General features: G+C 36.1%; 1 protein-coding gene across 1 annotated transcript in view; it reads left to right on the forward strand.

Annotated features, from left to right (window-relative positions):
• The window catches only part of LOC109837099 (UDP-glucuronate 4-epimerase 3-like), a 25,189-nt gene continuing 11,859 nt past the window's right edge, over positions 527-13,856 (forward strand). Inside the window, 4 exon segments of the mRNA XM_020405184.1 lie at positions 527-1,002; positions 1,004-1,059; positions 1,061-1,125; positions 1,128-2,135. Of these exon segments, the coding sequence (XP_020260773.1) occupies positions 772-1,002; positions 1,004-1,059; positions 1,061-1,125; positions 1,128-2,116 (1,341 nt within the window). The 5' untranslated portion in view covers positions 527-771 and the 3' untranslated portion in view covers positions 2,117-2,135.

Consider the following 13,856-nt stretch of genomic DNA (forward strand, 5'->3'; position numbering starts at 1 on the left):
TTATGTTTATTTGTAAAAAATTGTTCAACGTATCAGAACGTTCAATATATCAGATTCATTACCTACATAACGGTCTGAAGAGAATGATCGTAGCAGCAACATAGTTATCTTTATAACGTATCTTATTTTGAGTGGATATAAAGATTCTCACCTTTCGCAACATCATTCAATTAAATGTTTTCTTCCGGCTATAGCATTTCATAAAACATATTTTATTTAGATTTTAAGTATATTTAATATAAATTTAAGGAGCATTCTGGAAATGCCGAACAAATTCTTTACGTGTACAAAGAGATGGAAGGGACCAGAGGAAGATACAAATTCAGATGGAGTGTCGTTATCTTTCTCTAAAAGTAGAAAAAAGTGAGAAATAAAAAGGAAAAGGAGGGAATTAGCAAACGATGTGGAGCCTTTATAGACTTCGATTAGTCAAGTGACTTGAAAGAGACCCTGAGTTTGCAACTGTCGGACCCACATGTCATCGTCCTTGAATTCAAAAATAATAAATCGCCGAGAAAGACGCGTCTCCACCGAAAGAATCTCCCTATTAAATCAGAATCATCCTCCTCCCAAATCCATTTCCCTTCTTCTTCGCACATACAAAAATCAAACAAAGCAAACGACCATTTAAAAAAATATATATTATGTTTTCCAATTGACCAATTCCCTAATAAATCAACGGAAATCAACAACCCAGACGAGAAAAAGGTCGCTCCTTTCCCCCCCTTTTCCTCTCTCAACGAAGCAAGAATCCAAGATCAAGAAAAGGAAATGGATAAGATCTCGTCGCCGTCGACGCCGGGGAAGTACAAGGGCGAGAGGCCCAACTACCAGCGCCTCCTCCGCCATTCCTCCTTCTCGAGGTTCGCGTTCTTATCCTGCGCCTGCGCCCTCGCTCTCTTCCTCTTCTTGCATTCAACGGGCCCCACTCCCTCGTCGTCATCATCATCCAAGCCCTCGTCGCTGATGCGCCGATCTCTGTGGACCTCGTCGTCGTCGTCGTCGTGCGCCGCCATGGGGCGGACCGCAGTGGGAGAAGAAAGTTCGAGACTCCGCCAAGCCGACGCAAGGGCGGCATCGCCGTCTCGTCACCGAGCCGCCGTTTCGTCGGTAGCCACGTTTCGTCGCGTCAAGCGACGCTGTCATCGGCCTCGATTGCTTCAACGACTACTACGAGCCCTCGCTCAAGCGCGCTCGCCAGGCTCTCCTCGACCGCTACGGGGTGTTCGTCGTCGAGGGCGACATCAACGACGATTCACTCCTCAGCAAGCTCTTTGATGTTGTAGCTTTTACCCACATCATGCATCTCGCTGCCCAGGCCGGCGTCCGCTACGCGATGAAGAACCCTAGCTCGTATGTTCATAGCAACATTGCTGGCCTTGTCTCCCTCTTTGAGGTCGCGAAGTCCGCGAATCCCCAGCCGGCCATTGTCTGGGCCTCCTCGTCCTCGGTCTACGGGCTTAATACTAAGGTGCCGTTCTCGGAGTCTCACCGGACTGATCGCCCTGCTTCTTTGTATGCGGCCACCAAGAAGGCCGGAGAGGAGATTGCACATACTTATAACCATATCTACGGGCTTTCGATCACGGGGCTGAGGTTCTTCACTGTTTATGGGCCTTGGGGTCGCCCAGACATGGCTTACTTCTTCTTCACCAATGACATTCTCAAGGGGAAGCCTATTACAATCTTTGAGGGGGCGAAAGGGGAGACTGTGGCGAGAGATTTTACCTACATTGAGGACATTGTTCAGGGGTGTATTGGTGCGCTTGATACAGCGGAGAAAAGTACTGGGGTAAAGGGGAAGAAGAAGCGGCCGGCGCAGCTTAGGATTTACAATCTCGGGAATACGTCGCCGGTTCCGGTTAAAGATTTGGTGAAGATTCTTGAGAAGTTGTTGAAGGTGAAGGCCAACAAGAAAGTTGTGAAGATGCCGGCGAATGGGGATGTGCACTTCACTCATGCTAATATTAGTCTTGCTCAGAAGGAGCTTGGGTATCATCCGAGGACTGATCTCAAGGCCGGGCTGAAGAGGTTTGTTCGCTGGTATATAGAGTACTATAACCCTCCTGGTGCTGCATCGATGGCCAAGAAGAATGGAAAGAGTAGCTCGAGCTAACAGAAGATGGGACTGGACGGTTAGAGCTCTTTTTTAATTCTTCCATCTTCATATTATTCATGTTGTTAAAATTTGGAAGATTATCTTTGTGCATTTCAAGCTTATTTGAAATTCCATTTCAGCTAGTCTTGATTTGATTCTTCAGGATGCTAATTTCATTTGATGCTCTGTTAAATAAAATGATATATATATTCTACGCTGCAAGAGCTAGAGGAGAACTAGAGTCCTGTAAAAATCTGATGGGTTTTGCAGGACATTCTCTACACCATAAATCAAGGGAAAGCATTACATACTGTCATCTTTACATTTTTAATCATAGCATTATGTTATGGGTGATGTCTGTTTACATGCAGAAGACCATGGATGACATTGGTATTTACTGGAACGGTGCGAATGTCAGTGAAATTAAAGTCCCTAAAGTCTTTTGGATTTCACAAACACTCCTTCATACAGGGCTCGAGCCTTCTTATTGTCTTATATGTATTTTTGTTCCTTGAGTTCTCCTTTTCAATACTAAACATCTAAAATTATAATAATTATAATTAGCACTTCACTATAATCAGATAAACACTGTGCTCTATATTCAACCTCGCTTTACAAAATTAAACAATTGGTTACAGTTAGAATGAAGTAAAAGGTTCAAGGAATCGCAAAATTGAAATCAAAGTCAAACCGGTTCACAGGGATAGATGAATCTATGAATAAATATGGCCACAGATGAATCTATGAATAAATATGTCTCTATGTCTGTGACATAGAGAAGGAAAGGAGCATATTTCGAACATGAAAGAAAATAATATAAGAACCGTATGGAAGAAAAAAGATCAATGAGCGCATATGAATGAATGAACAACAACTTAGTTGCAGCGCTATTATTTTCTTTTGATGCTATATAGTTTAGAAGAGTGCATATGCGTCAAGTCAACTTAAATGCGCTGAGAGATAAGCATATGATTGTTCTACATAGTAGATTCGTCATCTGAAACAGTCAAAGCATCATAATAAAGGATTTAGCAAAGTCATTTAAGTAATCATTGCGTGATGTGTTATCTTATGTATTCTGTAAAATAAACAAGAACAGAGAGATGGCAGACCTTCTTATCTAATAGAAATGTGTTCTGTAAAATAAACAAGAACAGAGAGATGTCAGCCCTTCTTATCTGATGGAAAACTAAGAAAAGGATCCCATGATCCTGAACTGATCCTACCTGGTTCCTTCTTTCTGCCCTTACTCATTTTTGCAAATCCAAATACAACTGCATAATATATACCTAGATCATTTCTGGAAATTAATAGAAAAATAAGAACCAAGAGGGGAAAATACCGATGAACTCCAAGTTAGTTACTTCCTCCCTGTCTTATTTATCTTTACTTCTCCTAATCCTTTGTACATAAAAGCACTGCATATTGACTTTTTAACTAGAGCATATATACAGACCAATGGAGTACACTTCGGAAGAAAGTGCAACCGCAGCTTCACACTTATTCATCTTTAGTACTCATATTGTTCATGTTTGCAAGTTCTTTTCTTTCTCCCTCTTACATGTAACCTCTCAATGATATAAAAATTGACTATTCGAGTTATAAATCGTCATTGGGTAATGCAGGTTTCACACATTCAGATATTATACTCTACTAGAAGCTGAATCACATAATTTGTCTTACAAGTTGATATTTTAGAAAGAAAACATGGCATAGTTTTAAGTGTCCCTATGTAGTCTCCGCAAGGTACAATGAAAACGAGATTTTAAAGCCCCAGGTGTGAGGCACTTAGGTGTGAGGCCTATTGTTCAAAATCACTTCTCTTCATTATTAAAATTTGCAATCATTCTCTTCTCTATTTAACCACCAAACAACCACTAAAATTTGTCCTCTTGCTGTCCTATAAAGCTTGTGCATCCAATCGACCAAACAGTCCCAGAAACATCCCTAAATCACTCCAAACGGCCCCTAAAATTCTTCAGAAACAAAGAGAACTGCAGATCGATGCCCTCACGTCATTCCGCATCACTACCTCTCCCAACATTTCTCACGCGCAGACACACGCACACATGCACACACAACAGTAGTTCATGTAACGAAACTGCATAGCACTCTTCAAAACTACATAGCACTCTTGATCAATGTTCCTTCCTCTTTTTTAATTTTATTTTAATTTAACTGTTTTAGCTAATTAGTTATTATTCCATTTCAAGTTAAGTTGAAAATTTTTAACATCTTTGTTGCCAAAACTGAAACAGGTGAATTGATAATAATAGTGACATATTGTTGAGGTTTATCAGTTGGGCTTTAAAATCTGGATTTGGTGACCGTACAATGTGGACATATTGCAGTAGGCAGTACATTACTTGGGTAGTGGTCATATGGAAAAATTACAAAGCTCTATTGACGTAGATAGTCTTAATTCACAAGGAAGTATATTTGAAGAGTCAGGTCTAAGTTTGTTTAGTGATAGTTATGAAATTACCCTAGGGGGGGTGAATAGGGTAATGTGACGATAAATGTGCAATTAAAATTTGTCAATGTAACACACCAACCAAATTAAAGGCAAAGGCAATAAATAGAGAAAGAGTTTAGAGAATAGTTAGCCAATAGTGACACGCGATATGTTCACGAGGTTCGGTCCTCCGACCTACGTCTCCGACCACCTCTCCTGATGGTAACTTCACTATCACACCCGGTTTGAAAGTTGAAACTTCTTCACAACGATCTTCTCTTGAGATCTTACAATCCACACAAGTGATCTCCTCGAGATCAATCTCACCACACAATCACAATGGAAGAAGGAAAAACTCTCACAACAATCCTATGACAAGGATCAAGTGATGAACAAGTAAAGCTCAAAGGTTGTGGAGTGTGGAAGTGAGAAAAACAAAGGCTTAAACACAATTGAGGATTAATAATTGAAAGTTTGAGCTTAAGAACACTTAGAAAATTAAACTTAAGACTTTTTTTTTCTTGCTGAATTGATTTCAGAAGTTATGAGGGTGGTTGGGTATTTATAGAAGCTCCACACCATAGCCCAAATCCCAAACTAGAGATAAAATTCTGAAATTTTAGCTCAGTCAAAAACTATCCGTTACAGTGCTATCAGTCGACTTGCTACAGTACATAAGTCGACTTATAAAACTAATCGTTATAGGCTGTACAACACATATAAGTCGACTTGCTAGAGATCATAAGTCGACTTATCATATATAAGTCGACTTGCTGGATTTATAAGTCGACTTAGCAGACGTTTTCTGCATATTCCAGCATAGTTCATAAGTCGACTTATCTCAGGTATAAGTCGACTTGTAAACGTGCACATGCACTGTGCATATATGAAGTTTGAGTTTTTGAGTGCCTTTAAAAATAGCAGATAAAATCCAAAAAATATGAAACTTTGGGAAATGTTTATAAACATGATTTTGAACATGTTAGAAATTTTTTTTGAAAGATCATTTCCTAATTGTAAAAACTACTCATTTTTCAAAATAGTTCAAAAATAATGTTTTTGTGAAAGTGTGTGTGAACCCAATGAGCTTCAAATGTTATCAACTCAATAACTTGTCTACGTCAAACACTAGAGAGAAATAAAAAGATGCAAATATCTCACATATATATATGAATACAATTCTTTGGTCTTGATATTTGCTCATATTTTGATGAAGCTTCTCTTTTGTATTGTGCTCTTGAAAACTTTGATTCACCATATTGCCTCCACCTCCATGGATATCATCGTTGTAACTCTTTGTTTCATCCAATCCTCTAACAGTTAGCACTATCTTACTTGGCAAAATACATTCTACATAATATCACTCAATCAAACAATTAATACCAATAATGATGTTTGTAAATCATCATCAAAATAAGAGAACTAACAATCTCCCCTTTTTGATGATGACAAACTACCATTATTCAAGAGCATGAATAAAATAAAATTTTAGCTTATAGATAGTTGCTCCCTTATCTATAAGACTTTCCCCTATATATGTACACAAATTGATAGATTTCTCCCCCCTATCAACATCAAAATGGGGTAAACAAGATAATATACATGTGTTAAAAACCCATAAAATACTCCTCTAAGTGTTGGCCTACCCGTGTCACATTCCTCAAGTGTTTGGATTTACGACCTCTCCCTAGGCATTACTACTAACTCACTCCTTTTGGAATTGACCCAGATCTCTCCCAACCACTCCTCTAAGTATCCTTGTGTGTTTAAACATGTTTAGACAATGTAGATCACAATAAAAACATGTAGATATGAAAATGATAACTTAAAACTAATAGCAAGCAAAAGACATCAAAACAAGCAATCAAAGGATGCACATGCCTAACTCATTTCTTATGCGACAAAAATCTTCTTTACTAAGAGGCTTGGTAAATATGTCTGCTAATTGTGATTTAGTATTAATATAAACAAGGGATACATCTTTCTTCTCTACATGATCACTTAAGAAATGATGGCGTACATCTATATGCTTAGTTCTAGAATGTAAAACAGAATTTTTTGAAATATTAATTGCACTAGTGTTATCACAAAAAAATTTCGTATCATCAAAGTGTAAATCAAAATCAACTAAATTTTGTTTTATCCATAAAAGTTATGCACAACACAAGCCGGCGGCAATGTACTCCGCTTCTGTAGTGGATAAGTCAATATAATTTTGTTTTTTGGATGACCAAGAAACAAGTGAGTTACCCAGAAATTGACATATTCCACTCTATTCTTGCGGTCTATCTTACATCCGGCAAAGTCGGCATCACAATAACCACAAAGATCAAAAGAAGTGTTCTTAGGATAAAACAAACCAAGTTCTATAGTGTCATTTATATATTTAATAATTCTTTTAACCGCAATTAGATGAGATTTTTTAGGAGAAACTTGAAAACGTGCACGTGCACAAACACTAAACATAATATCCGGTTTACTAGCGGTGAGATAAAGTAAACTATCTATCATACCTCGATAAAGCTTTTGGTCTACTTTCTCACAACTCTCATCCAAGTCCTACTTGATGGTGGTACTCATATGGGTTGGTGCATGTTTGGATTTCTCCATTTCGAATTTCTTAACCAACTCTTGCATATTTGCTTTGTGACACGAAAATCTCATCATTGGTTTGTTTGACTTGGAGACCGAGAAAAAAATATAAGCTCTCTCATCATGCTCATCTCAAATTGTTCTTGCATAACTTTAGAAAATTTTTTGCACAAAGATTCATTAGTGGCACCAAAAATAATATCAACAATATAAATTTGAACCAAAATAAAATTATTTTTCTTTTTAACAAATAGAGTGTTATCATTTTTTCCTTTTGAAAAATCATTATCAATAAGAAAACTTGAGAGGCGAGCATACCAAGCTCTAGGAGTTTGTTTTAACCCATACAAAGATTTTTGTATCCGGTAAACATGATTAGGAAAAAGTGAATCAATAAAATCAGGGGGTTGCTCGACACACACCTCTTCTTCAATAAATCCATTCAAAAAAGCATTTTTAATATCCATTTGAAATAATTTAAAATTTTGAAAATTAGCAAAGGCTAAAAACATTCTAATTGACTCCAATCTTGTAACCGGTGTAAAAGTTTTATCATAATCTATGCCCTCCTCTTGATTGTATTCTTAGACAACTAAACGAGGTTTATTTCTAATCACTATGCCAAATTCATCAAGTTTATTTATAAAAATCAGTTTTGTTCCAATAACAAGGAAATCTTTAGGTCTAGGAATAAATTTCCAAACATTATTTCTTTGAAATTTGTTTAATTCTTCATGCATGGCTAAAACTCAAAATTCATCATTCAAAGCATCAACACGTTTAGGTTCAATTTGGGATAAGAAAGCTACATTACCATACACGCTCATAGCCTTTGAGCGAGTTAAAACTCCTTTTGATGGACTCCCTATAATTTGCTCCTTGGAATGATCCGGTACAAATCTCCATGCCTTGGGGAGTTCCTCTTGATTTTGTTCAAGGTTCTCTTCCCTATTTTTTGGTGCATCCGTTAAGGGTTTATTTATTTGCATGAGTTCCAATCCTCCCTTTATATCATCATCATCCCTAGGCACACCATCTAGCAAATCATCATTAGTTTTATCAAAAGTAACGTTTATAGATTCTTTAACAACGAGTGTTTGTTTGTTAGAAACTCTATAAGCCTTACTCCTTGATGCATATCTCAAAAATACACCAACACCAATTTTTGAATCAAATTTTTCATGGTGATCTTTTGTGTTCAAAATAAAACATTTACAACTAAAAATCCGAAAATAGCTAATATTTGGAGTTTTGCCAAAATAAAGTTTATAATGTGTTTTTTTGAAAATAGGTCTAATTAAAACACGATTTAAAACATAGCAAGCTGTATTGACGGCTTCCGCCCAAAATATTTTGGCAAATCAAAACCATTAATCATAGTACATGTCATCTCTTGTATGATACGATTTTTTCGTTCAACTACACATTTTGTTGTGGTGTTCTTGGAGCGGAAAACGTATGTGTAATACCATGATGATCACAAAAATCACTAAAAAATTTATTTTGAAATTCACCACCATGATCACTTCGAATTTTTACAACTTTTAAATCCTTTTTATTTTCAATTCTTTTTACTAAATGAGAAAATTATTCAAAACATTCGTCTTTATTAGCGAGAAATATAACTCATGTAAAGCGTGAAAAATCAACAATAACAAACACATAATGTTTTCCTCCTAATGAGGCAATGCGCATAGGACCAAATAAATAAGATAAAGCAATTGTAAAGGTTTAGTGGTGGATACCTCATTTATGGATTTAAAAGAGTTTTTGATTTGTTTAGTGGTGGATACCTCATTTATGGATTTAAAAGAGTTTTTGATTTGTTTACCTTTGGCACATTCCTCACATTGTGAATCTTTAATAATTTAAAAGAGTTTTTGATTTGTTTACCTTTGGCACATTCCTCACATTGTGAATCTTTAATATATGTTAAAGTCAGTAGACCTCTTACCAAGTTCTTCTTTGATAGCTTAGAGATTAGTCTCATGTGAGCATGTCCAACTCTTTTGTGCCAAATCCAAGGATCTCTATCCACCGCGGCAAGACACTTCACATCTTGATCTAAAAGCTCATTCATCTCAAAAATATATACATTAGACTTTCTAAGAGCAACAAAAATAGCTTTATCTTTTAGACTTATACAATACACTTATCCGGTTTAAAAATAACATCATAGCCTTTGTCACTAAGTTGACTAATACTTAAGAGATTATGATTCCTTTTACCAAATAAACATCCTCAATTACGGGAGAAAGTATCTTACCAATATTATCAATACCTACAATTTTACATTTCTCACCGTTTTCAAAGGAGACATTGTCTCCTTCTATCCTTGATAGGGTTGCAAATAAGTCATTATTGCTCGTCGTGATGAGAGTAATCACTATCAAGGTACCACAACTCTCTACGTCTTGTGTGAGATGTTCCCTACATGTAAACAAGAGGTAGAGGCTTTAGGTACCCAAATTTTGGGTCATTGGATGTTAGTACTCTTGACACCTTTAAGTACCCATATCAATCCATAATCATAAACATTATTTCTAATCCTACAATGTGTGGAAGTATGACCATATTTCATGCAATATGTGCAATTGAAATCTTTCTTGTAGGTGGGGGCATGAGATCTATGATTACAATGTTCTTCTAAATTGATGATGATTATGACTAGTGGAAGCATGATTGGTTCTTAACATGGTATTTTCATTTTTTTTAATTTTTCAATTTGAGATCTTAATTGTTTATTTTCAAAATCAAGATATCCAATTATTTCATCATTTAAAGCAATGACATTGTTTAGAGAGGATTGTAATTGCTCAAATTTTGAGTCACGTGAATCATGCAATTTTTGGAAAGAAGAATATTCTTTTACTAACTTTTTAAATTCAAAATTTAATTCCTCAAGAGCGGCTCCTAATTCACATTGCATGTACAAAGATTCATCATCGGAGTCGGATTGTACCTCATCTGAGCCATGAAGCATATGTTTGGATCATGAAGAGCAATCTTGGCGGGTTCTTCGTCACTATCCGAATTGCTTGGTTCGGGTTCATTCCATCCCGCATACATCGCATTCTCCTTCTTGTACTTCATATATTTTTCTTTTATCTTGGGACAATTCTTTGCTATATGTCCTGATTTATTGCACTCAAAGCATTTACTTACACGAGAAGGGAATTTGTTAGAACGATTTTTAAAAAAATTTATTTATTTTTATCAATCTTGATATTCTCCTAGAGAGGTGAGTCACTTCTCTAGAGATATCAATATCACTATCCGAGGAGAAGTCATATCAATTGCTCCTTTGAGCGCAATAATCTTCATCTTTTGAAAAGGCTCTCTATTTGCTCGTTGGCTCGTTGGGGCTCTTCCTTCTTCTCCTTGATCTTCTTTTCATGAACTTTGAGTTTGCTAATGAGGCCATCAAGTGTAAGCGTCGTAAAATCATTGGCTTCCTCAATAGCCGTAACTTTGGGCTCTCATGCCGGCGTTAGAGAGCGAATAATTTTGTAGTTCTTCTCTTGGTTCTCCAACACCTTGTCAAGACCATGTAATTCATTAACAATGTTAATAAATCGACTAAACATGGCATTTATTGACTCATTTGGAAGCATTTTAAATAATTCATATGTATGCATGAGGCTACTAATTTTGGACTCCTTGACTTGAGTAGTTACTTCATGAGTGATACATAGTTTCTCCTAAATTTCGTGTGCGATTGCACACGTGGAGACTCTATTATGCTCATTTGGAGTGAGTCCACAAATCAATGCGTTCATGGCTTTAATATTTAGATTAGCCAATTGCCTTTCTTTCTCGGTCATATCGCTACTAGACTTTTTAACATATTTCTTTTCTATTATCTCTAGGATGTCAAGATCAATGCATCGTAAGTAAATTCTCATCCTAGCTTTCTAGTATGCAAAATTATTGCCGGTGAACAATGGGGGTCTAGTGGTGGATTGACCTTCAAACATATGCACATTCATTGTAGATCCATTTGGATATTTTCTCTAAGGTGGTTAGACCTAATAAATATGTAGAGACCTTGTTCTGATACCAAATAAAATTACCATAGAGGGGGGTAAATAGTATAATATGATAATAAATGTGTAATTAAAAATTTGTCAATGCAACACACCAACCAAATTAAAGGCAAAGGCAATAAATAGAGAAAGAGTTTAGAGAATGGTTAGCCAATAACAACACGCGAATGTTCACGAGGTTCGGTCCTCCGACTTACATCCGACCACCTCTCCTGATGGTAACTTTACTATCACACCCGGTTTGAAAGTCGAAACTTCTTCACAACGATCTCCGCTTGAGATCTTACAATCCACACAAGTGATCTCCTCGAGATCAATCTCACCACACAATCACAATGGAAGAAGGAAAAACTCTCACAACAATCCTATGACAAGGATCAAGTGAAGAACAAGTAAAGCTCAAAGGTTGTGGAGTGTGGAAGTGAGAAAAACAAAGGCTTAAACACAATTGAGGATTAATAATTGAAAGTTTGAGCTTAAGAACACTTAGAAAATCAAACTTAAGATTTTTCTCTTGCTGAATTGATTTCAGAAGTTATGAGGGTGGGTGGTTGGGTATTTATAGAAGCCCCAAACTATAGCCCAAGTCCCAAACAAGAGATAAAATCCTGAATTTTCAACTCAGCCAAAAACTAGTCGTTACAGTGTTATAAGTCGACTTGCTACAGTACATACGTCGACTTATAAAACTAACCGTTACAGGCTGTACAACACATATAAGTTGACTTGCTAGAGATCATAAGTCGACTTATCATATATAAGTCGACTTGCTGGATTTATAAGTCGGCTCAGCAGACGTTTTCTGCATATTCTAGCACAGTTCATAAGTCAGCTTATCTCAGGCATAAATCGACTTGTAAACATACACATGCACTGTGCTTGTATGAAATTTGAGTCTTTGAGTGCCTTTAAAAATAGCAGATAAAATCCAAAAAATATGAAACTTTGGGAAATGTTTATAAACATGATTTTGAACTTGTTAGAAAAACAATTTTTGAAAGATCATTTTCCAATTGTAAAAACTACTCATTTTTCAAAATAGTTCAAAAATAATGTTTTTGTGAAAGTGTGTGTGAACCCAATGAGCTTCAAATGTTATTAACTCAATAACTTGTCTACATCAAGCACTAGAGAGAAAGAAAAAGATGCAAATATCTCACATATATGAATGCAATTATTTGGTCTTGATATTTGTTCATATTTTGATGAAGCTTCTCTTTTGTATTGTGCTCTTGAAAACTTTGCTTCACCACATTGCCTCCACCTCCATGGATATCATCGTTATAACTCTTTGTTCCATCCAATCCTCCAACAGTTGACACTATCTTGCTTGGCAAAATACATTCTACACAATATCACACAATCAAGCAATTAGTACTAATAATGGTGTTTGTAAATCATCATCAAAACAAGAAAACAAGAAAACTAACAAGTTATACAAATGTACTTCAGATATCTCTGGTCCCGTTGCATGTGGACTTGTGTGCATAGCATAACAGCAGAGGAAGTTACCTAGCGAGAATTCTCAATTTCATTATGTGCTTCCCTAATTCAACAATTTGGATATATACATATTGATTGTGTTTTCTCCCATCTCCTAGGAGTAACCTTTTTTGAGTTTCTGAGATTTCAAAACCTAGAGAAACAGCACCTAAAGTGATATGTCTATTCAACCAATGTCTTAAATTAAGCTCACAAGGTACTGCAGTAACTGCATATGTACTATTTATACGCAATCAGATCATTCCTTGTATTCAACTCAGGGTTGTGGGCTTTATAAGAAAATGTGTCCTTGAGTTTCAACACGCAAGTATAGTTAACTTCTTATGGTATGTTTCCTCTTTTGGTGGTATGTTTATTTAAATTAGTTGTTAGAAACTTAGCATGATATATCTTTTTATTTTTCATTCAGTTAATGAAATCTTTTGTATTTTATCGTCCTATACATAGTGGCTGGAGATTTTTGAAACCTTTTGAAACTTTAGTTTCTGGAGAAGGTAGAGACATTAAAGGATGCAAATAACCAGAGCCAAAGTTGACTCTGATGTGAAACACATAGTGTTTAAATATCCGAATACGGGATACCTGATATCCAGATGTGCATCCAAATATATTAGAACATGCCATAGGGAATACAAGATAAAAGCGGTATTTGAGCATCACCAATGTAATTTTACGAGGAAAAAAATATGCGAGAGGAGGTTAAACTTGAAGGTTTGACTCATGTTCCTGTGATGAGAATTCTTCTTAAACTTGATGCAGGGTGATACAAATTACTTTAGTTTGTTGTACATAAAGGTTTTTTGTCAAAAAATAGTACACTTAAAGTGTCCATCTCAATACAATTTAGGTTACAGTTTTCACTTTGATGAGAGATTCTTTAGGAACAAACTGGTGTATGCGCATGCACACACACAAGGAGTTTGCAGTCTTTATCATATAGAACACAAACATTGATATATGAATGGAAGTAGTGTCATTGGCTGTAAATAATGTCCTGATTAACTTCACGCAACAGAAATATACATGCATGTACAATTTCTATTCTCAAATACCAATTGATTTAGATGTTGCCAAATTAAGTTTGTGGCTATCGTGTGCATTCTGCTTGCTTTTATGTTTGATTCCTGTTATAGATAAGCTATGTTACCTGGATACTTCAAAT

The sequence above is a fragment of the Asparagus officinalis genome, chromosome 4, assembly GCF_001876935.1.
Source record: "Asparagus officinalis chromosome 4, Aspof.V1, whole genome shotgun sequence".
Classification (NCBI taxonomy): Eukaryota; Viridiplantae; Streptophyta; class Magnoliopsida; order Asparagales; family Asparagaceae; genus Asparagus; species Asparagus officinalis.